We start from the raw sequence: 27,517 nt of genomic DNA, 5'->3' as shown, positions 1-27,517 counted from the left end.
GCACTCCAATACTACTGTTTAATGCACAGACTTTACATGTTATCACAGTTTGTCTTCCAAAGTGCTAATGCTAGGCTATATGGATCTTTGAAAGGATATATGGAGAGAAGTTTGCCAACCAGTTCTGTGGAAGGCAGATACCACCGGTGCATTAAAAGAACCATTCTTGGCAAATGACTGGTGCCCAAATGTCCTTTATTATCTGTAAAATAGAGACACCATTTTAAGTTAAATGACATGCATTATTCAAGGGCAGAGATCAGCCAATTTCCAGATATCCATGATCTATTACCTCTCTTAAGGGAAGTCAGATGTATTAATATTCAAAATGAAAATATATCCAGTGCATTATTAATTAAAATATCTTCAGAACAGAAACATAACAAGTAAAATGCTCCTCTAGCAGTGAGAGTCAGGAAATTACAATGGTTGTAGCACATCAATTATTAAATAACAGTGTAAAATGAAAGAAAATATATATTCACTTCCTTCCCCAAAACCTTTATTAAATATTACTTAAAAAGTGGCAAAATAGCAATGTTGCTGTTTCAACATGAGTAACTTCTTCAAACTCCAAGTGGAATTTTTTTTAAGAAAGCTTTGCACAAGAGAAAATTGATACCAACTGATTATAATAACCCATTACCTAAAATGCACCCAAAGCCCAGAATTCTAGATTAGTAAAACACTATAATTAGAAGTTCAGTTGGATGTACCAAATTTTGAATTTTCTGATGATCACTTTATCTTGTCATTCATTGATAAAAACTGACTATGACAACCAAATGTCACACTCAAATGTGTATGTATTGGGAGGGACTACCTGGGGAGTGGAGAATAGTTCTTCATTAAATATTCTCTATAACTGGAAAAACAGAGTAAATCAGGACAAAGAGGAAAGGGAACCACACACACATATTATGGACTTCAGTACTCAAAAGAGAAGTGTATGTATGTATTTGGGGGAAAAGGGAAGGAGGAATGATAATTCCAATATGTAAAATGTAAATGGCCTCTGCTATCTCTGGTTAAGTATACCCTATATGGGATTTGCACCATTTTAGGGCCAGAATTGGCAATTGGATGTGCATGGATGCAGTGGTGTGTCTGTTTAGATTCAGGTGCAGTAACTGGTGCTTAGTGATTTCATCTCTGACAGTGAGAAGCTCTGTCTCTCAAAAATGAAATCAAATTATAACCTTATTCAAACCAAGTGGTCACATGGTTTTTAAATAAAATCATTTTGATTAAGGCCTCAATTCATCAAAGCACTTAAGGCCTAGTACCTTTTAAAGTTGAAAGAGGTGGTGTATATTCATGTTCCATAAAATGAAAGGTCCTAATATGATTATTTGTTTTCTTACTATAACTAGCAATTTGTGAGTTAATATAATTGCTCCTGACCTGAGATGTGGGGTCATTGTTTTGTTTTTTCAAAGGGTTAGAATTCATTTCTATATATGACAATCTATAAGGGCATCCAAGTATGTAAATTATATGCTTAGCAACAGGCTCACATAAATGATAGAAAGTTCTATAGGTAATGGTTGATTAAAATGAGAACCTGCAATCATATTACTACACAATGCATGGGGAAAGCTTCCAGAAGTAGCACTAGATTGAAAAAGATCCAGTGTAAACAATACAGCAAAACAAAAAAATAAATAAATCAGTGCATCAAGAAATATATTCCTATTCTTTTGTAAAAAATCAGAGGCAAATTCATAAAACAATCCAACTGTACAGTTATCTAATCTTAATACAGACCCACACTTTTAAATCATTCTATCAATCTGTCTTGTGTTAAATGTATTAACTTTTTTGGTATTATGTAATGTATATTATTAAAAATACACAGTTTGAACCCTTGAGGACAGAAGAGAGACTCTCCCGCCCCCTCACTTAGACAGATGAAAGAATTTTCTTCAAACTTTTCAAGACAAAAGTTTTCCTCTGGGCTAAGAGCCAAGCATGGAAAATTTCACAGCAAGAGGAATTTGTTTGCCAAACGAATGATCAGCTGAAAAAGATAATAGCCTGGGTGAGCTTATAATAGTAGTTGAATTTCAAGAACAGCAAGCAATGAAACAAAAGATTGAAGAATCATACCAAACATTTCAATGCAAGTATTTAAAAGTTCATCTAATGTTGCAGCCTTCCCAAGTATATTTGACCCCATTGTCCTTTAATCGTTGTCAAAAAATTAGAGTCATTTTCACCACGTAGAAGAATGTGTCCACAGCTGCATGGGCCTTATCAATGTATTGCTGGTTGCGTATTTAGCTAGGCTTCATGGAAAATCTGGAGAAAGAAAGCAAAGGAAATGACCACAATAGGACTGTAATGCTGCATTATGAAGACAGAATGTTTACAGTTTAGTGCATCCTTTTGTAGACTGATTTTTTTCCCCTCACACAACATAGAGTAAAAAGAAAAGGAGGACTTGTGGCACCTTAGAGACTAACAAATTTATTTGAGCATAAGCTTTCATGAGCTACAGCTCACTTCAGTCTCTAAGGTGCCACAAGTCCTCCTTTTTTTTTTGCGAATACAGACTAACACGGCTACTCTGAAAACAACATAGAGTATACATCAAAGATCACCATGCATTTTTAGTTCATTCCAACTTTTATTTTAAAATATATTGTTCAATTTTTGTCCACTAGTCCAAAAGAAATATGTAGTGATGTTGGAAAACAGAGGTTACACTAAGGCACATGTCATATAATTGATGCACTCTTTTACAGCCCATTTTATTTTCTTTATGCTTGATAACCCACATTTTGTTAGTACTTCAGTTATGCATAAAACAGAACAGATTATAACAAAAATTGTTTTATCCAGTATTACTGTTTAATAATAGATTTTTAAGGTAATGCATTTATTGATCGGAAACCCACAAAATGATTAATAATTAAGTTCACAGGCACATTCTACAGAGCATACACTAATGTATAAGAGGGAGATTTTCAAAGGCACAAAGGGGGAAAAGGTGTCCAGTTCCCTCTGACAGTCAGTCAGAGTTGGGCTCCTAACTGTTCTTTGTAAATCTCTCCTAACAATTTACAAGACCTGAAGTAGCACTTTCAACACCTACTAAAATGCATTTATTTTAAGGATTGCACATTTTATTATAGATGGCAGATTCCAAATTTCTAGAAATCTATCTAGTCAGCCTTTTAAAAAGTCTACTATTAGAGAGTAGAAGGGAGTATTAAATGGAATATAGATTCTCCATAGAATTTCTTGTCAACTTGTATTTCAAATCTCAACTTGTTCTATTTACATAAGTTTCTTTTAAATACAGACATGTAGCAAACAATATGTAGCATATCCAGCCACTTTTCAGAATCTAAACATTGCTGGAATTCTGACAAGTTTCTTTTTAAAGGATGTTACATATTACCTAACTTTTTGACGTTTTGTCAGGTAATTCACTGAACAGGATATACTCTGTACTCCACCCATAGTTGTATACTTTATGGCAACTATCAGATATGACATAGACCACACCCTTAACTCTGCCTCCCTAGGGACAGTATCCTTCCAACACCCTTTTTACCAAACTACCCCACCAAACAGGCTATCCCCGATCTTCCCCACATAAACTCCTTCACCACATTATTATAAAATAACTCTCACTTCACAGAAATGGCAGAAGGTACTGCTAAGAATTCACTAGGAATGAGGCTGTTGAATTCACCATGCAGTTATGTTACAGTAAAGGTCTTAAAAGGAAAATATAAGGCGAAGATTTTCAAAAATATAAGGGGTGCCTAAAGTTAGGCTGTTATATCCCTATCTAGGTACCTAAATAAGTGGCTTAATTTTCCACAGGATCAAGTACTCAACAGTTTTAAACCTCAGTTGACATTTATTCCCACCCCTGCCAACTCCCCCACTCCTAAACAAATCTTTTACAAAGGTAAGTTACTGCACTTTAAAATACTGCTTCAGTCACTTCTTTAAAATCACAAAAGTAATCACGGCACATTTCTTGGGGTGAGTAATATTTGCCTCGTAGAACTGTAGGAAAGCAAGCAATTCAGTCCTGCTTTTCAGTTGGTTAGTGCTGCTTTACATTGTAATAGCCCCAGATGACACAGCTAATTAAAAAAAAATTGAATTATGCTATTGAGAGGGTGAAACAGCAATAGCTAATGTCCCCATGTTAATTTCACTGAGGTTTTTCTACTATGGCATCTACTTATATGCCCTCATCATCACAGTATCTAAGCTCCTCACATTCAGTAATGGATTTTTATCCTTACAACACCTAGGAGATAAATAGTTTCCATTTTTACAGACGAAAAACATGGTAGACTAAGCGACTTGGACAAGGTACATGTCTGTGGCTGAGCCAAGAATTGAACCCCGGTCTTGAGTTCCAGTCCAGTGCCCTAACAGTTAGATCACCCTTCCTATTCATTATCACCATTTGTGTTATTATGTAGAAACCTCAGATTAAATAATATTGCTACATTATTGAAAGATTTCCTATCACCATGGTATCAAAGTGCTATCCCACAATTAAAGATAGTTTTGTGGTAACAATGCCCAGTGCTAAACAGCAACAAGAATACTCAGTGCTATAATAATTACAAACATTCAAGATTCATAGACTTCTAATGGAAATTCCACATTCCCAGGCGTGACCCTGTAAGGTGTCAAGTGCTAAGTATTTTCAGTTACCATTGGCTTCAAACGGAAGTTGAAGATGCTCAGTCCCAGTATTTGGGCAGGGACTGGAAGCATAATTATTTTTATGTAACCCAAAGTGTTACCTAGACAGACTTTCCAAAAGGTTAAAAAAAATTAAAGGGACAGGACAAGAGAAGGTAGAGATTCAGGAGGAATGCAATCAGGTCATCAGACATAGTAAGTGGTGTGAATTTTTAGGGTACTTATTTGGAAAGCAACATATTACATTCATAAAGCTCATGCTCTGTTCCAAGCTATATGTATCATTCCCAGAACAAACAAATAAAATCTTCATTGAGCGAGAATTGGAGTTACAAATATAAAATCTTAAATGGAACCTCATTTGAATGTATTTCAAAACAACAGAAAGGCTGGAAATGTAGAGTTATGGTTTTGGTAACAGCATTAATGCTTACCATGTGACCCTGCCCGCTAACACAGGAATATCATAGAACAACATCTTTACAAACTTTTTAACATAATTTCCTACAAAGGAAATTGGCCTAGATTCTAGACACACATAGATGCCTATTACTCCTTCATGGAGAGCTAGTAAGGTTTACCCTTCAAATTTTGATCCTTAGCGTTCTTTTGAGAAATGAAAGACACCTGGAAGAGTGCAAACACCTCTTAAGAGTTTGAGAGGGCACTGTGGGTAATGTGCAACCTTAACTTTTAGCGGTGTGAAAATATAATATGTTCTGGATTGCAGTCTTTCAGTTCATAGGGAGCAAAATCAGAGAGGAATTTTGCTATTCGACATTGGTGAGGCCTCATCTGGAGTACTGTGTCCAGTTTTGGGCCCCACACTACAAGAAGGATGTGGATAAATTGGAGAGAGTCCAGCGAAGGGCAACAAAAATGATTAGGGGTCTAGAACACATGACTTATGAGGAGAGGCTGAGGGAGCTGGGATTGTTTAGCCTGCAGAAGAGAAGAATGAGGGGGGATTTGATAGCTGCTTTCAGCTACCTGAAAGGGGGTTCCAAAGAGGATGGCTCTAGACTGTTCTCAATGATAGCAGATGACAGAACGAGGAGTAATGGTCTCAAGTTGCAGTGGGGGAGGTTTAGATTGGATATTAGGAAAAACTTTTTCACTAAGAGGGTGGTGAAACACTGGAATGCGTTACCTAGGGAGGTGGTAGAATCTCCTTCCTTAGAGGTTTTTAAGGTCAGGCTTGACAAAGCCCTGGCTGGGATGATTTAACTGGGAATTGGTCCTGCTTCAAGCAGGGGGTTGGACTAGATGACCTTCAGGGGTCCCTTCCAACCCTGATATTCTATGATTCTATTAAATGAGTATTTTTAAAAACAACTTTTTCCTCACTGGCAAGATGAAATGGCAATATTTTAATTGCATCAGAGAGTGTGCTAGGAGGTTTCAAATACAGATGAGAGACAAAATCCCTGCCCCAAGCATCTTCCCAATTTAGTTCTGAAATGACACAAGGAGACGGGGTAATGAAACAGCAGTTACAGTAAGGGTAGGGGAGTACAGACAAAGGCAACTCCAATAAGATTATATTGTTACTCAGCAAGGCTAGCTTATCCCATGATGGGTTGGTTTTTTTTGGTCTTATCATAGAAACGCAATAAAAGTCATAGCTGGTTAATCATAGGTTTAAAAGAAGATAATAAAAAAGTAATTAATAACTGTCCATCGGACACAGGTAGCAACACCTTGTAAATAACCTTACTGTAATTCTCTGGGGCTGTCCCCTCTAAATTCTTAACAAGTTTGTTTCAAAGGAGATAATTTACTCCAAATTTTACAGTGTACCCAGTGTTTGCTGTGACAGGATCTTAAGAGCTTAGCTGGAGCTGAGTGAATACACAGACAGTATAGATACAATTGACATAGTTATGTACCTCACTACCAATTCTCAGGGCTTTGTTTTAAGGTGCTCCTTGTAACTTGGGACACAACACTAATATTTCTGGGGACTGAGTCATAGTGTAAAGTATGTTATGTTTGTCCGTTGGCACATCACCTTTCTGGATAGATGCTGCTATTCAGAAGTGCTGTTTCTGGGAAGGGAGAAAGGTCTATGGCGACATAGGGATTGGTAGGAAGTCATAATGAATTAAGTTATCTATCCTTGATCCCACATATGCAGGAAGTTGAAGTCCCACATATGCAGAAACTAATCAGTTTGCCTTATCTCTAATAGTTTTGTGGCACAGCTAAATATTCTGTTCTGTGATTGTAATATTATTGGAAGTTATTTATATGGTGATGTTATGGTCTGGCTAGTTCTGTTTAAATGAACGTACAGGTAGTGAGCTCTTGAGATAAATGCTGTGACAGAGTTCTTTTTAGAAACAGAGTATATTGCCAGTACAACAGGTGATCTTTTTCATACTTGTTGAATCACTTTCATAAGTGCTAGCACAAACAAACAAAAACATTACATGTTGTGAACACAATGTGCATTTAAACTTTAACAACTTAAGTCATGGCTACTGTTGTCAGTAGTAAAATCAAAAGACATCTTCACTGCAAGAGGCTACTAAGAGGTGGTCTACATACACAAGTTATAGCTGTTTACCTTAAATTAGTTTAAAATTTGATTTAGTCAAACCAGTGCAAACCCCCTAAGAGGGCACTCATATTGGTTTAAAACTGGTTATATTGGTTAGAGCTGCACTAAACCAATAGGTCAGGTTTAAATAGATTTCAGAATGTCTAGACACAAAAAGTTACATTCAAACTACCCCCTTACTTAAACTGGCACAATTGTATGTGCAGAATTTTCCCTGCAAATGAAGTAAAGTAGCCTATTTTTCTTCTGCCTAGTGACAGAGACACAGATGAACATTCCAGCTCTGACATTCAAGCACCTCAGTGGTTCTTGGTTCACCCATAAACTTCAGGGAGGAAATATGAAGGAGACATTCTTTACAAGGTTAAGGCATTCTTTGTTTTGTTTTGTTTTTTTCCAGTAAACCATTTTCTAAAAGAAAAGGTATACTCTTATTAACAGGAACTTCAGCCACATGATTGCTCAAGGGAAAGACAAAAAGCTGAGTGCAAGCAGCAGAACAGGGAAATTTAATAGCAGCAGAAAGCACAAGAGAGCTCAGAAGAAATTAAAAATCTCAAGAGAAGTTGCCTATAGAATATCCTCTATATTTTTACTCTTTTCCTCTAGATCTGTCATGTCTATTTAAATTGTAAACTCTTCAGGAGAGGGACTGTCTGTGTACAGCACTAGCAGAATGGGGTCCCAATTCTTGATTGGTTCCTAGGCACTATTGTAAACAAATATGACTACTAATAAATAAATAAGATGAGGGAAGAGCACATGGGAAAGGTAAATGCTGTACCTTTAAATTCATGGTGGGAAAGGGCAAATAAACCATCTGTTTGGACCACAGTTAATACAGGCAGTAGGATGGGCAAGTCACTGTTCTAGATGTTTTCCCTCTCCACCAGAGACCTTTTCACAAGCCTTTAAGTTTACATGTAAGTGGTCAGTACTTTTACTTATTACTATGTAGATAACTATATTTTTACTTCGAATTGCTTGCATTAGCAAAGTATTGAAACTCCTCCACAGAGTGTTTAAGAATTGATCATATTAGCCTCACTAACCACAACTGAAATCATTGACATCCTCCAAAGTTATTAAAAATGGTATAGGCCCAGTTCAGATGCTGCAGAGCTTTGTTCAACATTTATTGCATTCACTGAACAAGGGAATACCTATGTCCAAAAGACCTTGTTGTAAGTGAAACCAGATACTGTGGAATCTTTTATAGTGAACTCTGATCCAGCAATACTGTACCAAATACAGTACTGTACTGTACTAGGACCAAAACCTAGTTTGGAACAAGGAAGGACTGCAGAAGGCTGTAAACACAGTGGAACCTCCATCTTTTAGCAGCATGGGGAGGGTAGGGTTCAGAGAAGCCATGCAGGGGGAACTTTGCACACCACAGTGCTCCATGGTAGCGTTCACAGGGAGAAGGACAGTGATGTGGCTAATTGATCCAGGACTGGTCAGTACTGCCAAGTCCTCTAACAAGAGATGCTACTGTACCCAACAGGCTGCATAAGCAACTGCAGAGCTGCTCCACAGCTTAGGGTTTTGGACAAAGGATTCCATCTGCCCCTTTGAACTCCCCTACCCAAAACTGGTTTAGAACATATACTGTGTCAGACCAATGGTCCATCTAGCCCAGCTTCCCGTCTTACAATAGTGGCCAATACCAGATGCTTCAGAAGAAATGAACAGAACAGGGCAATTATCAAGTGATCCATCCCTAGTTGTCTAGTCTCGGCTTCTGGCAGGCAGACGCTTAGAGACAAAGTGCAGGATTGAATCCCTGACTATCTTGGCTAATAGCCATTGATGGACCTATCCTCCATGAACTTATCTAATTCTCTTTTGAACCCATTTATACTTTTGGCCTTCCCAACATCCTTTGGCAATGAATTCCATCTGCTGACTGTGCATTGTGTGAAGAAGTACTGCCTTATGTTTGTTTTAAATCTGCTGCCTATTCATTTAATTGGGTGAACCTTGGCTCTTGTGTTATGTGAAGGGGGTAAATAATACTTCCCTATTCACTTTCTTCCCACTATTCATGATTTTATAGACCTCTATCATAGCCCCACCTCAGTCGTCTCTTTTCCAAACTGAACAGTCTCAATCTTTTAAATCTCTCTTCATATGGAAATTGTTCTATACCCTTAATCATTTTTGTTGTCCTTCTCTATCTTTGAGGTGGGTTGACCAAAACTGCATGCAGTATTCAAGGTGTGGGCGTACCATGGGTTTATATAGTGTCATTATGATCTTTATGGTCTTATTATCTATCCCTTTCCTAATGATTCCTAGCATTGTTAGCTTCTTTGATTGCCACTGCATATTGAGCGGATGTTTTCAGAGAACTATCCAGAATAACTCCAAGATCTTTCTTCATGGTAAGTGCAAATTTAGACCTCATCATTTTGTAGCTATGGTTGAGATTATACATTATTTTGCATTTATTTATCGACACTGAATTTCATCTGCCATTTTGTTGCCCAGTCACTTAATTTTGTGAGATCCCTTTGTAACCCTTCACAATCAGCTTTGAACCTAAATATCTTGAGTAATTTTGTATCTTCTGCAAACAAACATCACCACTTCGGTGTTTACTCCTTTTTCTAGATCATTTATGAAGGTGCTGACTAGCACTGGTCCCAGCACAGATCCTTGGGGGACCCTGCTGTTTTCCTCACCCTGCTGTTTACCTCTCTCCATTCTGAAAACTGACCATTTATTCCTACCCTTTGTTTCCTGTCTTTAACCAGTCACTGATCCATGAGAAGACCTTCCCTCTTATCCCATGGCTGCTTACTTTGCTTAAGAGCCTTTGGTGAGGGACCTTGTCAAAGGCTTTCTGAAAGTCCAAAACGCTTGTCCAGCATGTTTGTTGACTCCCCTCAAAGAATTCTAATAGATTAGTGAAGCATGGTTTCCCTTTACAAAAGCAGTGTTGAGTCTTCCAACAAATCATGCTCATCTACATGTTTGATAAGTCTGTTATTTACTATAGTTTCAACTAATTTGCCTGGTACTGAAGTTAGGCTTAGAAGCCTGCAATTGCCAGGATTGCCTCTGGAGCCTTTAAAAAAAAAAAGATTAGCGATCCTCCAGTCATCGAGTACGGAGGCTGATTTAAGTCACAGGTTACATATCACAGTTTGTATTTCTGCAATTTCATATCTGGGTCCCTTAGACTCAGACTTTAAGGCAGGGGTCTCAAACATGCAGCCCGCAGGGTTATTTCCTGCAGCTCGCCAAGCTCCCCACATCCCCCCGCCCCACCCTCCCAGAGTTCTTTTCTGTGGACCGCCAAGCTCCCTTCCCCCTAGCTCCCCCTCCACCCAGCGTGCCACGTCCCCACTCCTCTGCCTAACTCCAGGTGTTTCGCTTAGCGCTTTCCGGGGGGAAGGGCAGGGGGGAGCAGGGAGCCGCACGCTCAGGGAAGGAGACAGAAAAGAGGTGGGGCTGGGGCGGGGATTTTGGGAAGGGGTTGGAATAGGGGCAGGAAGGGGGCAGAGTTGGGGTGGAGACTTTGGGGAAGGGGTGGGAAGAGGTTGGGCAGGGTCAGGGCCTCATGGAAGGGATGGAGTGGCGGTGGGGCCGGGGGCAACAGGGGGTGTGTGCTGTCAGTGACGCGGCCCTCGGGCCAATGTACTAGTCCTCATGTGGCCCTTCTGGTGATTCGAGTTTGAAATCCCTGCCCTTAAAGGTCAGAAGTGACCATCATTGCAGGCCACAGAACCTCACCCACCCACCTCTGTAATAGGCCCCTAATCTTTGGCTGAGTTACTGAAGTCCTCAAATCATGGTTTAAAGACTTCAAGTTACAGAGAATTCACCATTTACACTAGTTTAAACCTTCAAGTGACCTGTACCCCATGATGCAGAGGAAGACAAAAACCCCAATAGGGACTCTTCCAATCTGACCTGGAAAAAAATTCTCTCACCAAATATGTCAACCAGTTAGACTCTGAGCATGTGGGCAAGACGCATCAGGCAGATACCTGGGAAAGAATTACCTGTAGTAACTCAGAGCCCTCCCTACCTAGAGTTCCATCTCCAGCCATTGGGGATTTTTGCTATTGGCAGTTGCTGATGGGCCACATGCCATTGTAGGCAGTTCCATCATACCATTCCCTCCATAAACTTATCAAGCTCAGCCTTGAAGCCAGTTAGGTTTTTTGCCCTCACTGCTCCCCTTGGCAGGCTGTTCCAGAACATCACTCTTCTGATGGTTACAACCCTTTGCCTAATTTCAAGCCTAAACTTTTGATGGCCAGTTTATATCCATTTGTTTTTGTGTCCACATTGGCACATAGCTCCTCTCCCGCCCTGGTATTTATCCATATATTTATAGAGAGCAATCATATCTCCCCTCAACCTTGGTTTGGTTAGGCTAAACAAACCAAGTTCTTTAAGGTAGGTTTTCCATTCATTGGATCATTGTAACAGCCCTTCTCTGCACCTGTTCCTGTTTGAATTAATCTTTCATAAACATGGGAGACCAGAATTTCACACGGTAGTTCAGATGAGGTCGCTCTGTATAATGCTCAGTATACAGTGCTCAGTGCTCTGTATAATGGTACTAACACTTCCCTGTCTCTACTGGAAATACCTCACCTGATACATCCTAGGACTGCATTAGCCTTTCTCATGGCCGCATCACACTGGCATCTCATAGTCATCCTGTGATCAACCAATATACCGAGATCTGAAACCTCCAACTGATAAGTGCCCAGCTTATAGCAAAAATTCTTGTTATTAGTCCCTAAATGCATGACCTTGCACTGTGCACTATTAAATTTAATCCCATTTTTATTACTCCAGTTTAAAAGTTTGTCCAGATCCTCTTGTATGAAATTCTGGTCCTCCTCCGTATTGGCTGTACCTCCCAACTTTGTGTCATCTGCAAATTTTATTACATACACTCAGTTTGTGCGCCAAAGTCAGTAATAAAAATATTAAGATTGATCCCAAGACTGATACCTGAGGAATTCCACTAGTAACCTCCCTTCACCATAACAGTTCACTTTTCAGTAGGACCCGTTGTACTCGCCCCTTTAACCAGTTCCTTATCCACCTTTCAAGTCTCATATTAATCCCCATCTTCTCCAATTCCCCACATGGAACTGTATCAAATGCCCTACTGAAATCCAGGTAGATTAGATCTACTGCACTTCCTTTGTTTAAAACAGAGGTGGGCAAACTATGGCCCACGGGCCACATCCGGCCTGCAGGACAATCCTGCCCAGCCCCTGAGCTCCAGCTGGGGAGGCTAGCCCCTGGCCCCTCCCCCGCTGTTCTCCCTCCCCTGCAGCCTGAGTGTGCTGCACCGCCAGCGCTCTGGCTCGCTGCTCTTGCCGGGCAGCGCGGCGGCATGGCTGGCTCCAGCATGGTAAGGGGGCGGGGAACGGGGGGTTCTGGCAGTCAGGGGACAGGGAGCAGGGGACAGTTGGATGGTGTGGAGGTTTTTGGGGGGGGCGGTCAGGGTCAGGCCCTCCATATAGTTTTGCAACCCCGATGTGGCCCTCGGGCCAAAAAGTTTGCCAAAAAGTTTGGTCTAAAAAGTCAGTTATCTTCTCAAAGGAGATCAGGTTGGTCTGGCACGATCTACCTTTTGTAAAACCATCTTGTATTTTATCCCAATTCCCGTTCACCTCTCTGTCCTTACCTACTTTCGCTTTCAGAACTTGTTTTTCAAAAAAGTCTCCCATAATCACACAATTCCTAATAATATTTATTTCATTAAAAACACAAAAAGAGGTCTCTGTCCATATCCAGATTGGATTCTGGTGGTCTGTAACACATCACAAGCACTGTATCGGGGAGCCTCTAGTAGCTTTCTTCACCAAAGTGATTCTGGCCCAGACTCTGTCTTATCCATTTCATCACTTCTAATTTCTTTACTGTCTACCTCAGTGGATCTCAAACTTTAGCAACACAAGGACCCCCATTTTGATTTAAAATTTTTCATGGCCACCAAACCGCCACGCTAATTCAGAACAGTTTTTTTGCATAATTAATGTCACTAGAAATGGCTGAACTAGAGTACATTAAAATACACCCAATAGAAGTAAAACCAGAAACAATTATCATGATTTGTAAATACGATCTCCATGGTGAGGGGTGATCATGTGCCTATTTTTCCTTTTGGCTCCAATTACTTCATATATATTACACCTATAATTCTGTCTCTGAAATGCACATTTAGTTTCAGATACATTTGTGGCCTCCTACTGTAAAGGAGATAGCTTTCGCTACTGCTGACCATAAAACGTTACATCGCTCATCTTCTCTCTTGTGACTGTGTGCCTTGCGAAGGTCTGGTTCAGAAATACTTTAACCATGCGTTAGCAACACAGCTGGCAGTTAGACTGGGGGTGATAGCAAGAGACTTTCAAAGCCCAAGAGGGTAGGAAGGCAGGTGCCTGAGAAAAAGGGGGCTGTACAAAAAAAATGGGGGCACAGGGTAAGGATGCTTACGTGTCATAACAGCCAAGCAAGGAGAAAGAGCTATTCTGAGCTATTATGCTTGATCCTTTACCTTTGATGACCACAGAGAAAGGCTCTCATATAACTGCTCCTTCCCCAAGCAGGAGGGGAGCAAAGACCGGCCCTTCAGGACTGATACATAGTACCCTCTCCTCTTCCTGGCTGCAGTGTTCCACTTAATCAATAAAAGCTAATCTTTAAAGAGCCCCTAGAGTTTCAAATTATGCATTAAATTACAGAGGCCATGTAGACGGACATGACATCAAAGCCAAATGCCTGACATCTGGCAGATCTGCTGTGGGACCCTGGGAACTCATGCAAATTCACTTGAGTGTGCAATGGACAGCAACCACAGAAATTGGCACTTGTGCAAAGTCAGGATTTTGCATTTGCACAAAGCATCGATGGCTCATAATTCACACATGAATGGCCCAACAGGAAAGTAGGCAGAAACCTGTGTGAATTAGAATTGGGAGGATTCGACAAGTCATTCTTTTAATAAATCTGGCCCACAGACGCTGAACATCAAAACACATGAAGAGCCTTCCTTCCTAGTCTATTTTTTGTGCAAGCTTCCCTAGGGAAGGGGAGTGAAACAATGGCAGACTTACAGTTTCTGAACAATGATGCAGAGAGAATATTTTTAAAACTGTATATAAATGGTGTTGTTTGAAACCAAACATTTCAAATGTTCTTAAAATATTAATTTTTTCCTGAAGAAATGGTATTATTCATGGTGAGGCAGAAAAGACACCCCACTTTTTTTCAGTAGTTAATTTGATCAGATTTAGATACATATTTTGTTTTGTTTCCTCCCAAATAAGAATCAGCTGATTAAGCCCCATTCCCTTGACAACAGCTGTCATGGGAGACAAACTGATCAGTACAATAACATAAAGACAGACAAGTTTCCAGTGCTATTTATAACATTCTGAAATCAAGTTGATAGAGTAAAGAATTAGAAGACACAGCATCAATGCAGTTCCTTCCCTCTGCCTACTGCTAAAAATTAATGTATATATCTAAGCTACTGGCACACAGCAAGCATTATTAATAAACAGTATACATATCACCCTGATAATATTATGAAGGTTACAACAGTGGACTTGTTAAGGATTTAAAACCCTATTTTGCAAACTTTACTAGTTACAACAGATTTTCCTCCTCCCATTAGAAGATTTATGACAATGAAATGCAAGGTTATTTGAGTAAGGACTAAAACCAAAAAGAATAGCATAACTACCCCCAAAAGGGGAGGGATATGTGTGTTTTAAAAGAAGAAAACCCTTTTCCACTGAAGGAAGGAAAAAACCAACGTATTACAGACACTCACTAGAGAACAATGCTTAAGCATACAGTACATCAAACAAAAATGGGAAATTTGACCTTCTTTGCCTTGACTTATAGGGGTTCCTTCCTAAAACAGACGCTTAACAACTATTCCAACACAGGCCCAGTTCCACAAGAACAACAACATACATTGCAATAGATCTCATGAAAATATAAAGCATCTTTGGTCTATCCAGTTGGTTTTCACAATGTTTGTTTACTAACGTACATCACTAGAAGTCTGTAAAACAAGGGGAGAGAAAAGAACAATATTTACAGCCCAAGCTATTTTCTTCTGAAAAAAGTCTGTGGGGGATATTAGAGATATGTATTTTTTTGCAGATTTCGTGCCTGCAATATTCTTTTAGCTTTGTCATTCTGTGACAACTTCAGTATATAAATTACTCTGCCTGTAACATACCAGAGTTTTATATTCGACTAAGGATTTGGCTGCACTAGAAATTTTTAATCCTGAGTTAAACAGATTGCCAATTAATCTGAGGTAGTTAACACCTTTGTACAGGCTAGTGTGGGCTCTCCCCAAACATTTGTAGACTGGACCATAACTCCCTGACCAGCCTAATTAATTCATGTATGTGGGTGAAGGGCACTGGTAAGAGATTTTACCCTCCTCTTTAGCATGAGAGCATTCGTGTCTCTTGAATTGATTATTTTAATCAGAAATTTTGGAAAGGTTTGTTTGGTCACCTGACAGAGTATCTGCAGTGGTAATTTGGAAATATATCAGTCCAACTATTGTGTGAAAACCTGACTGCATTCTGTGTAGAGAAAATCCCAGGTGAAAAAGGAGCTCAGAGTAGAAGAGGAAATTAAAGTGTGGGAGGAATTAGAGTCTGTGACAACAGGAAAGGCTTGATTTAGAAATCATGCGCTAGATTTTTTTTTTTAAAGACGTTACAACCATACTTTCAAATACTGAGCACCCAATAGCAGGGCCAGATTTTCAAAACAACTTCCCTTCCATTCAGACACATTTATAGTATAGCAGTGTCAACAGTAGCAACTGCACCAATTTTATTCTATGCATGGAATCCATGAAGCTACTTCAACACCTAAATCCCATTTTTTGGCACTTAAATCCCCCACTGCAATCCCATCACATCCTGTAGGTGCCTAAACTTACTTCATGCCTAAATTTCTCACAATAAAAATTCCCTTGGTGCCTACATTTTTGCCTCTAGACATGTGCTGAGCTGTCTCTTTTCAGGCTTCCCAGATGCTCATCTCCCACCTGAGTGCCAGAGCAATTTACAACCTGGGGGAAGGCAGGTGTTCAGCCACCTAATTTATCCAGGGGCCCGATCCAATATGCATGCTCAGAGAGCACATACAGTTTAGGTCCCATTCAAAATCTGGTTGGGAGGAGTTGGTGCTGCCACTCACCTTATAACACTTTTAGCCTGGGAGGAGGAAGACCCAGGTTCAATTCTCTCCCCTCTGCTTGAGAGGATGGAAGGATTTGAACCCATGGTCTCCTGCCCCACAGGTGGGTGCCCAAATTACTGGATTAGAGATGGTCTCTCTCTCCCCCAATCACTCTTTGTTCACAATAGGTCAGCATCAATAGGAGAGACTGAGGGAGACTGAGGCAGGAGCCTAACTCTCTCCTATAAGAAACTATGTAGGTCCCTAAGCCAGGAGAGGGGTTCCCATTTGTGGATTGCCAGCAGAGCTAGGTGTCTCCCTGCAGCCTGGATTTAGGAACCTATCTCTGAGAAAAGGGCAGGGCATAACACATCAGCATTTCCCCCTGGCTTCTCTTAGGCAGGGAGCCACCTAGCATTCCGGCATTTGTGGATCCCCTTCTCGGTGTCTGCCTCTCCCTATTCATTGTATAGGGAGCCTAGGTATCCAAATCAGGCTTTTGGAAGTAGTTTGCTGTTCCTGTGATTTTCTAGGTACCTATAAACGAGGCACCATAATGCTCAGCACCACATTGCCAAAATTCTTTTGCGGATTCGATCCTATCAGTTTCTAAACTGGATTAGTTCAATCAGTACAAAACTGTACTGCCCTCAGGCGCAGATTTTTGAAAAGCGCTCAGCCTCCAGTTGTTTCCATTGGGACACATAGCCAGGTTTCAAAACATAGCTCCGGTTTCTGAATTTATTTGAAAATCTTGCCTTTATTTTGGTACCTTCCTGGGAGCTGAGCTCCTTTGAAAAGATGACCCAGTAAGCCATAAATTAGCTGTTGAAAAAATGAAAACAACTTTCACAAAGCCTCTTCCTGGGGTGTTTAAAAATAATTAAGGCTTGATCAGATATGGTGATTGTCAAGTTTTAAAATAAAGTGTTGTCACTGAAGGAAGAGTCCTAAGCATTGGGATAAAAGGACTGGTGAAGATAGAAAGAGGGAATGTTTCCTAAGAATGAGAAATAATAGCGAGGCTTAAAGACAACACTAAGAAGAGACTTATAAGAAGTCTGGAAACTGTAGTTACTCCAGAAAATAGGCTATTGTGAATTTCACAGGTAAGAGTGAGTGTTTGTGCTAAAATGAGCAAGAGGTCTCTAGTAACTGAGAGGGTTATTAGACTCTTAAGGAAGCCACCTGATAAGCTGTACAGTAAGCCCAGAAGTTAAGTGGTTATTCTGATCAGGATTGTAGTTCAGTATAGTGATAAAGCCTCTACAAATTCTAGAAGGCTAGCTAAATGATCAAGTTCTCAATCCCGCAAACATTTACACATGTAATTAATCCCACTGAATTCAGTGGGGCTGCTGATGTGCATAAAGGTGAGCGTGTATGAAAGTCACTGCAGGATCATGTTTCTTGACTTTAGCAAAGCTTGTTTCTTGACTTTAGCAAAGCTTTTGACACGGTCTCCCACAGTATTCTTGTCAGCAAGTTAAGGAAGTATGGGCTGGATGAATGCACTATAAGGTGGGTAGAAAGCTGGCTAGATTGTCGGGCTCAACGGGTAGTGATCAATGGCTCCATGTCTAGTTGGCAGCCGGTATCAAGTGGAGTGCCCCAAGGGTCGGTCCTGGGGCCGGTTTTGTTCAATATCTTCATAAATGATCCGGAGGATGGTGTGGATTGCACTCTCAGCAAATTTGCAGATGATACTAAACTGGGAGGAGTGGTAGATACGCTGGAGGGGAGGGATAGGATACAGAAGGACCTAGACAAATTGGAGGATTGGGCCAAAAGAAATCTGATGAGGTTCAATAAGGATAAGTGCAGGGTCCTGCACTTAGGATGGAAGAATCCAATGCATCGCTACAGACTAGGGACCGAATGGCTAGGCAGCAGTTCTGTGGAAAAGGACCTAGGGGTGACAGTGGACGAGAAGCTGGATATGAGTCAGCAGTGTGCCCTTGTTGCCAAGAAGGCCAATGGCATTTTGGGATGTATAAGTAGGGGCATAGCGAGCAGATCGAGGGACGTGATCGTTCCCCTCTATTCAACATTGGTGAGGCCTCATCTGGAGTACTGTGTCCAGTTTTGGGCCCCACACTACAAGAAGGATGTGGATAAATTGGAGAGAGTCCAGCGAAGGGCAACAAAAATGATTAGGGGTCTAGAACACATGACTTATGAGGAGAGGCTGAGGGAGCTGGGATTGTTTAGCCTGCAGAAGAGAAGAATGAGGGGGGATTTGATAGCTGCTTTCAACTACCTGAAAGGGGGTTCCAAAGAGGATGGCTCTAGACTGTTCTCAATGGTAGCAGATGACAGAACGAGGAGTAATGGTCTCAAGTTGCAGTGGGGGAGGTTTAGATTGGATATTAGGAAAAACTTTTTCACTAAGAGGGTGGTGAAACACTGGAATGCGTTACCTAGGGAGGTGGTAGAATCTCCTTCCTTAGAGGTTTTTAAGGTCAGGCTTGACAAAGCCCTGGCTGGGATGATTTAACTGGGAATTGGTCCTGCTTCGAGCAGGGGGTTGGACTAGATGACCTTCAGGGGTCCCTTCCAACCCTGATATTCTATGATTCTATGATTCTATGATCATGGCCTTACTCTGAGGGCTACGATGTAGTACGGCCAACCTAAACACTTCAGAAGCAAGAGTAAGTCCTCTTCCCCCAAAATCACAAGATTGGCTTAAAACCATGAGAATTAAAAAAATAAAAAAAGTTCTTTTTCTGAGCCTTTAGGTCACACTTGGGTCATGTTTCCAAGCTTTTATTTGCAACTAAGAGCTGGAAACTTTCATTTAAAAAAAAATAGTAAACTGAGATCTCAAGCACTCTCTTGCTTCTGCAGCTGAGGCTTTAAGGAAAACATCAAGTGTTGTGAGAGCTGGCACCAATGGCTTGGGGCAGAGAGGAGTTAAATATTGGCCTTCAGGAGCTGATTGGTAAAATTAATGAGGCGATGAGAGAGTTATGAACTATGGTGAGCAAATCTCTAAGACTCATGTATAATGCTGGCTATTTCAGGAGGAGATAGTTATATGCAATGTTGCTGTAGCAGTGTTGGTCCCATGATATCAGAGACAAGATATAACCTCACACATCCTGTTGCTGATATTCGAGTTAGTGAGCTGGAATTCTTAACTGTGGAAAAGCCATTTCTTTATATAAAATGTAGGGGGATGCCAAGAATATGGTATAATAGCAAGAGAACGGAGTGTAACCTGTAGCTCAAGACCCCTGTATTAGAGCAAGTAACATGCTCAGCAATCTATCAGCCAGAGTCAGACATCTGGCATGCCTCTAAGCTATCCATAGATACACATTTTTAATGCTGCTTTTACATTTAGTGTATGAGAGAAAACAGAAAATATTTGTTGCATGTCAGAATACATGCCTGTTTTACTTCAGCATATATAACTTCCACTACTAAAGTCTGCTCATTGGCCTGTAACACTGAAAATCAGCTGTCTGCTTACAATATGAGCTCTCTCGCTAATGAAAAATCCATGTTTCTCTGGCAGAACCTAGATGGGAGCTGCTATTTCATGCATTCCTTGTGGCTGCCATGGTCTTTGCTCTCCCCTGCCCTCCTTCCCCCCTACTAGGTCTGTGCTTCACATAGTGAAGCATCACCTCTTACTATAGGAGCTTCAGGGGGAAGCAAATGCATCACCACTAGAAGGAGAAAGGCTGAGGTATAGTTATATACATATATACTGGTATAGTTAAAGCAGTACAACTTTTGTGGTATATTCACATCTGAGAGTACACCAGAGACTTCTGAACTACCAATATCAATGAACCATTTCATGCTTATTTAAGGCGAAGTGGTTGTTTTCAGTTTGTAATAGAAAAATATACCAAATCTGGACCAGAAGAGCTCAAGTGCTTGAGTTTAACACTGACTAATAACTTGGGCAGATTCTTCAGACTTTGGAGCAGTCTTCCCTCAGCTGTGAAATTCCATATAATTAACCAAAAAGAAATGAAAGCTCAGAGATGGGCGTGTACAGTGTAGAAACAGTCAAACCAAAATATTTTTATTTGAATGTGGTCAGAGAACACAGTAGAAGGGGAGTAGTGCTTCAGAGAAGTGAGACACCAGATGTCCACCAAAACAATCAGAGTAATTCTCAGAGGAAGATGTATTTTCTGATGAGCTACCAACTTCAGAGCTATGGGTATTTCCACACTCCCACACACTGACCCCCAACCTGAATACACTTATACATATGCTTAACTTTTCACATGGAAGTAGTCCCATGGAAGTCCTACTCATGCCTGAAGTTCAGCAGGAATGCACTTACTTGATTTTCTTGAACCTTTCCTAAAGTTTCATTTCTTTCTAAATTTAAAATCAGATAAAAAACTATGTAGAGGCTATAAACTGGATTTTGAATTCAGTTAAAAAAATCTGGAGTTAGTTCATTAATTTCAATAGACTTGTCTAGATTTATGTGAATGTACATGAGATCAGAATCAGGTCCTTATGTTTTAAGACTTCCATGCCTTTAATATGTGTTTTATAACTATAACTGTCTGATCTTTAAGAATTATACAGCCACAGCTGCAGTTAGTAACAAGGTCTGAGGTCTGGAACTGCCTGAATCCCTAAGTGCTATTGACTGAACACTCAAAATAACTTTTATAAAAAGTTAAAAAAAATTCTTATACTATAAACATTTATTTTTGCTAAGCTAACACTATACTACTGGACACCAAATACTGTATTGTTCACCAAATATGTTGCCATGAACTGCTGTCTAAAATAAAGGGCTAACTTGAAAATACAACAGTTATATTCAACAGTGGAAAAATCAAAACATCATAATACAGATTTACTAGCAGAGGAACAATTAATTTTAAAGGTACTTGGGCAACTTTTTGTAGCCAGATCCAGACAATTTTGGGAAAAAGTCAAGCAAACCCCCACAGCATGTTCAAATCTAGTTTCCTTTCTTTATCTGGGGATTTCCTAGGAGCTGCCCTGTTTACAATAGCATTTTCAGTGAAAGGATGGGTGAAGCTGTATTTGCTCTTTGGTTAGTTTGTAAAGCAGCAACATGCTTGACCAGAGATCTGTAAAAGCAAATTTTTAATTTCCACTTATTTGTATTTGACCTTCAATATGGATTTTTAGTTTAATAAGAATACATAAAAATGTTTTCTAAACTCTATTAATCATGAAAAGTAAAAGTAAAATCATATAGTAGGAAACTGCTAAAGTTCTGTAAGATAGGAGCATGTGCATGGTTTCTAAAGATGGACAAGGATGCCATCCTGCCAACAGAATCTGTTCTGTCTCCTCTCAGTAGAACCCAGTGTAAAGTAGTACGCACTTTCCACGAAGTGGCACCAATATCATTCCTGTAATTACTACTATGTAACCAAAAAAAGACTCCATGGATTGTTCGTCAGTCAGGTCCTGATCCTACCAAGTGGTGAGCAGCTTCTGTGAGGTACTGAGCAGCCTTTATTTCTTTTGCAATTAATGGGAGATGCAGGTGCTCAGCACATCTGAGGACTGGGCCTTTACATCCTGGTCATGTAAAGACTTGACAATGGTTAGGCTGTTAGTGTGTAGACACCACTGCCTGTCATGCTAACCAATACTCGTTATTTCCTTGTTCTTCCCCCCATATCTGTCTACATCCATCTGTTGTGTCTTCTACTTGGAGTGTAAACCCTTTGTGGGCAGGGACAATGTTTTCATTCGGTGTTTGAACTACACCTAGTATAGTGAGGTTCTGGTCCAGGATGAGGTCCCCTCACTGCTATGATAATAAAAATAAACACATGCTCAACTTTACACATGAGTAGTCCCATTGACTTCAATTAAATCAATGGGACCACTATGCATAAAGCTGAGTGCATACTTCAGTTTTTGCAGAATCAGGTCCTTGATGGTAAGACTTCCCTAGTGCACAGATCTTAACTTCCAATTGTCTGTAATGCGCTCAACAGTCATACGGTACTTCATGAATAGCAGCAGTAACTATCCTCACAAATACAGTAGCATTAACAGAAACTCATCAGAAAAGCCAAGAACTGAATAGTCTGAAGACTGCAATACCCTCTCATCCTTCAAAGCACATGGTCATTGCTTAAAAAACAACAAAGTGAACTTGAGATAAGGGTTGAAATAAAATAGCAGCATGGAGAACTTTGGGCTGTCATTCCTCATGTTTTCTCTGTTCTGTGGATAGAGGATTGAGTACCTAGTTCTATCAGTCACTCATTTTCCTTGAGCACTAAGTTGTATTTATAATGAAAAGATAAAAAAAATAAAATAAAGGTACATTACAGATTAAGGCTAAACAACACTGATTACCTGTGTGTGTATAGTTTAGGACTTTTAGTTTTGTTTTCAATCTCATTGTATAAATCTGCAAAATTTAGATGATCTTAACAGGAAATATACACAGTGGGGAGATTTTCAAAGGCACAAACTGTGTGCCTACAGTATAGTGAAATAGTTACTTCATTGCTGCTTTCTCAGAAATAACTCTCCGGTATCTGCAGATTATCTTGGCACGGTGCAGTTACATCATTTTCACCATGTAATAATCACCAGTGCCAGAGTCTGTTTTATAGAGCAGGCTCTTTATGCTCCTGACTGCACAGAGAAGCCCAAAAGGGGCTAGAATTAGCCCCACAGAATATTCTGATAGTCTGAAGGTACTCCAGCTAGCACAGAGCAGGTAAGTATAACAGTTTTTTGCCAGCCTCCCACCCGCCTCCCACTGTTCCTGGCATAGTGGGTGGGTCAGGTTTGGGGAAGGGCCAGAGAACAGAAGGATGGGGTGTGGCTGACATACTTTGTGCTCCACTTAGTCTGTGCTAGCGTTATAGCCAATAGACATTTGGAAACTGGTGGAATTTCAAGCAGCCCTGATTTTTTCAGCTTTCACATAGGTGAAGAATACCCGTCAGTTTGTGGTGAGATAATATATGGAAAGCAGTTCTCATCCCAGCCTACCACCTCCCACTCCCAAAATACCCCTCTCTACCATAGGGTGAAGGAAAGGGCAGAGGTTGTACTCCAGTATATGACTACCTCTTCTGGGGGCACTGGGCAAGAATGTGCTGATTTTCTCCTTCCCCACCTTGTGGTCTTTTTCATGGAGCTGTAGAGCTCAAACCCTTTCAATATGACAGAGATGCTTTCTGGAGGATTTCAGGCTTAACCTTAGCATTCAAAATAACATCCATCATCCAACTTTTTTAACTTGCCTCGTAATGTGGTTAATTTAACATGTTCCTCACAAGTATATAATAAAGACTAAAATCTTGCACACACTGGACTCTTCATGGCTCTAATCATAACCAATGGCATTCAACTGGCAACACCATAAAGTGGTTAAAAGAAAAGATGTCAGAGCTAAATAAATAGTTTCCTGCTTTGCAAGTCAAAATCTTTGGACCTGTTGGTAAGCTGGCATCAGAATAATTGTTCCGCCCATCTTTGTAGGACAATAAAGGTTCAAAAGCTAGCTGGTGTTTGCATTTGACATAACTCTGAAATTGCCTTCTGACTTTATATCCATCATCTTGGACAAGATTCCACTGCTCTCCACACTCACCCCTTTTCACCTTCCTCTGAAGCATCTGGTACAGATCAACTCTCTTGGGAGGATACCAGACTCAATGGCCCATTGATTTGTTCCAATATGGCAATTCCTATGTCCCAGGCCTAAATAATAGCTGGTTGTGGTGTAAAAATTCATCTGTTTTACAGTGTGTATTGTAACACTTATGTTTCTTGCACATTTCAGACCAATACACAGTGATCCTGGGATGTTAGGACACAAGTTATCAGGAAGTGAAAGAAACTTAAAGAATCCAAATATAAATTGGATTCTGAAGGCCAGAGATATTTAGGAGGCTTGGTGGTCCCTGTTTTTTGGCAGGATTGCACACGTCTATTATCTAGGATTGTCAATCAGTGAAGCCTTTATTGGCACATCTTATGCTTTCCTCCCTGTATCTATCTATCTATCTGCCTGTTTCTATTTTTTTCCTTTCTAAAAATCCAGTCTCATTCATCAGCATACAACACAGAGTAACATCAGTCACAAGTAACTCTTTAAAGGTGGATTGCATTGTTTTGATGGAATTCCTTTGTAGATTTTCAACATTAATATTGTGAAGTCAAATATAATAATGACAGTACTCCCCCTTTGTGCCCTAATCCACTTCAGAGTTCTGTTTGGAGGTCAACAGAGAAAACACATGGACCATAAACAACCTTTCCATATCACCATCCTAGTAAACAAACAGCCTTTTCTCTTGCTAGAACTAGGGCAAAACAAGATACCCGTTTCATTTCTGCCACAGCGAACAATGTTGTTACTAACAAAGGGTCCAGAAAAATATAGTCATTCTCAACACGAATGACTGTTTATCAGTGAGGTGACAAAATATGCCTCGCCCTTAAGTGTTTTTGCAAGAAGTCTAAAATGAAAATAGGAAAGCACTGGCAGTTAAAAAAACAACAAGGAAAATCACTTACTGTACTTGGTTCTGCAGAGGTATTCAACACAAACATCACCCTTCCTTGTCCAACTGCCAAGTGCTAAAGCATGAAATGAGCAGCTGTTTCCTTCAAGCTGGGGCTGTGTGTCTTAACTAGTCACATGCCCCTTCTGATAAATCTCACTGCTGTGCCAGGAGGTCAGAATCTGAAGATCATTATTCTCCTTATTAGAAAACCTTTTCATAACAGCAGTCTTTGCTAAAACATTTGACTGGAACGTGGGGAAATGTGCTCCAAGACTAATTTTTTTTTTAAACTTGACAAACAGTAGATAAGCGTTAAGCCAAGGCAGGGGCAGCTCAAATGGAAAGTTAAACACATCCCTGGTGGTCATTCAGTTTTGTTTCTCACCTTCCATGGTTCTGTATTTTAATTTGGCCTTAATGCCGGGAGCAGGATAATCCAAATGTTGTGTGGCACTGATCTCCCCTTCAAACAATGCTATGCCAAGCTTCCAAAGACCATGCATGTTTAAGCTGAGCACAACCCTAAAGTTGGTTTGGGAATAGTTGGATTTCGTGGGAAGCATGGTATCTTTGATGCTCAGATGTCAGGGTGAGAGATGCCTAATTAATACCTTTGATAGATTTAATATTTGTACTACGGTAGCACCAAGATAGGGACCCATTGTGCTAGGTGCTGTCAAACACATAGGGCCTGCCCCAAAGAATGTACACCCTCCTAAACAGAGAAGACAAACAAGGGCAGATGAAAGGAAGCATCATTATCCCCTTTTATAGCTGGGGAACAGAAACAGAGAAATTAATACTGAAAATTTTCAAAAGAAATTAAGGGAGGTAGGCACCCAAATCCCACTGAAATTCAATGGGACCTGTGTGCCTAATTGCCTCAGGCTCCATTGGAAACCTCAGCCTAGGGACCGGATTTGTAAAGGTACTTCAAATCCTAAAGATGCAGATAGGCACCTAAAGGGATTTTCAAAAGTGCCTAGTCCAACTTAGTGCCTATCTGCATCTTTAGGATCCGAAGTACCTTTACTGTCCTAAGTATCTGTCCTAAGTGTCTTGCCCAAGGTGACACAAAGTCTGAGGCATTGTTGGGAATACAATGCAGACTGCAAATATACTGCCTTAAACACAAAAGCATTTTCCCTAGAGAAGACAGGTTGCAAAATAAGAATTCAGGATGGAATTTAAAAAAGCATTTAAATTAATAAGCAGCATAGGTCAGTGGGGACTGGGCTCCTAAGTAACTTGGACTCTCAACAAATCCACCCTTAAACTAGCAGCCACCCAAAAGTTTTTTTCTGAAGATTTGTTTATGGGGCTAACCAGATGGGGCTTCTCTGGAGACAGATCTGGAATTTGCAGGTGATAGGGGCTCACACACCACTGGTTCCCAATTAATAATTAATAGTGAAGATAGTAAACAGTTGAAAGATGCTGGATGCATCAATAGAACCAATTCTAAATGACTGTGGGTAAGTGTAGGTGAGAAGATTGAGAGGGTGATTCTCTAGTGACAGTGCCTTTTGTGAAGATGAGAAAGACAAATAAAAATACAAACTGGTTTTTAAATTCAATTTTCATCCAAAATATGACATAGAATAATGTTTTGATAACCCAGACCCACTCTGGGACAGAGTTAGGGCTGCCTGTTTAGCCAGTAAGTGGTTTTCCAGAAGTTTGGAGTTGAAATCCAACCTTCCCCTCCCTGCTGATAGCTGTGCAACTGGAGTGCAAAGGGCAGGGAAAGGTAACTTGAAGCCTTTTTTGGTCTCCCTGCTGCTGGGTCCTGCTAGATCCCTGGCACAAGTTAATTTACATCAGCTGGCCATGTTCCCAAAGGACCATTACAGGAACCACATCCCTTTCCCCCTCAGCAATACCCATGAGTGAGGGAGTTCCCCATGTGCTGATGGGATGGGATCCTCTGAGTCAGATCGGAGTAGCCCTAAGCCCCAACATACCACAGAAATGGAGATTTAAACAGGAATCAGCCTTTGTCCAACTCTTCTCTGAAAAGAAGGGGTGAGGCAGTAGGAGGCAGGAGACCATGGTTTCAGCTTTAGGAAATAGAAAACTCAAGTGACAGTGTTATTTGGATTTCAGGATGAGACACTGTGGCAGACTGGGTTTTAATCGGTCTATTTAAATTTCATCTAGGAGAAGACTTACTGGTAAGAATGAATTATGAAAGAAATGAAAACGCCTGTCTCTTTAAAAGCAGGAACCATCAGCTAAATCAGGGACATCCTTAAAGAAGTTTAGCTTGGGCAATCTCCCAGAAAGTGGGTAATGCAAAATGTTTAGACACCCCTACAGTGGAACCTCAGAGTTATGAGCACCTCGGGAATGGAGGTTGTTCATAACTCTGAACAAAACGTTATGGTTGTTATTTCAAAAGTTTACAACTAAACATTGACTTAATTCAGCTTTGAAACTTTACTATGCAGAAGACAAATGCTGCTTTCCCTTTATTTTTTTAGTAGTTTACATTTAACACAGTACTACTGTATTTGCTCTTTTTTTGTGGTGTCTGCTGCTGCCTGATTGCATACGTCTGGTTCCA

General features: G+C 40.3%; 1 protein-coding gene across 3 annotated transcripts in view; it reads right to left on the bottom strand.

The window, feature by feature from the left end:
* The window catches only part of RASGRP3 (RAS guanyl releasing protein 3), a 104,842-nt gene that overhangs the window by 50,340 nt on the left and 26,985 nt on the right, over positions 1-27,517 (bottom strand). For 2 of the 3 annotated variants that reach the window (XM_073338433.1, XM_073338436.1), the window contains exons 2-3: positions 2,110-2,301; positions 100-202 (exon numbers count right to left, since the gene is read on the bottom strand). In XM_073338433.1, coding sequence (XP_073194534.1) covers positions 100-202; positions 2,110-2,179 — 173 coding nt within the window. In that variant the 5' untranslated portion in view covers positions 2,180-2,301. Of the gene's footprint in view, positions 1-99; positions 203-2,109; positions 2,302-24,961; positions 25,046-27,517 lie in introns of those variants that run through there. The other variant, XM_073338434.1, reaches the window with a different exon arrangement.

The sequence above is a fragment of the Lepidochelys kempii genome, chromosome 3 (assembly GCF_965140265.1).
Source record: "Lepidochelys kempii isolate rLepKem1 chromosome 3, rLepKem1.hap2, whole genome shotgun sequence".
NCBI classification, from domain to species: domain Eukaryota; kingdom Metazoa; phylum Chordata; order Testudines; family Cheloniidae; genus Lepidochelys; species Lepidochelys kempii.
The sequence above is the reverse complement of the archived record's forward strand: the minus strand, read 5'-3'. Positions and strand labels throughout refer to the sequence as shown.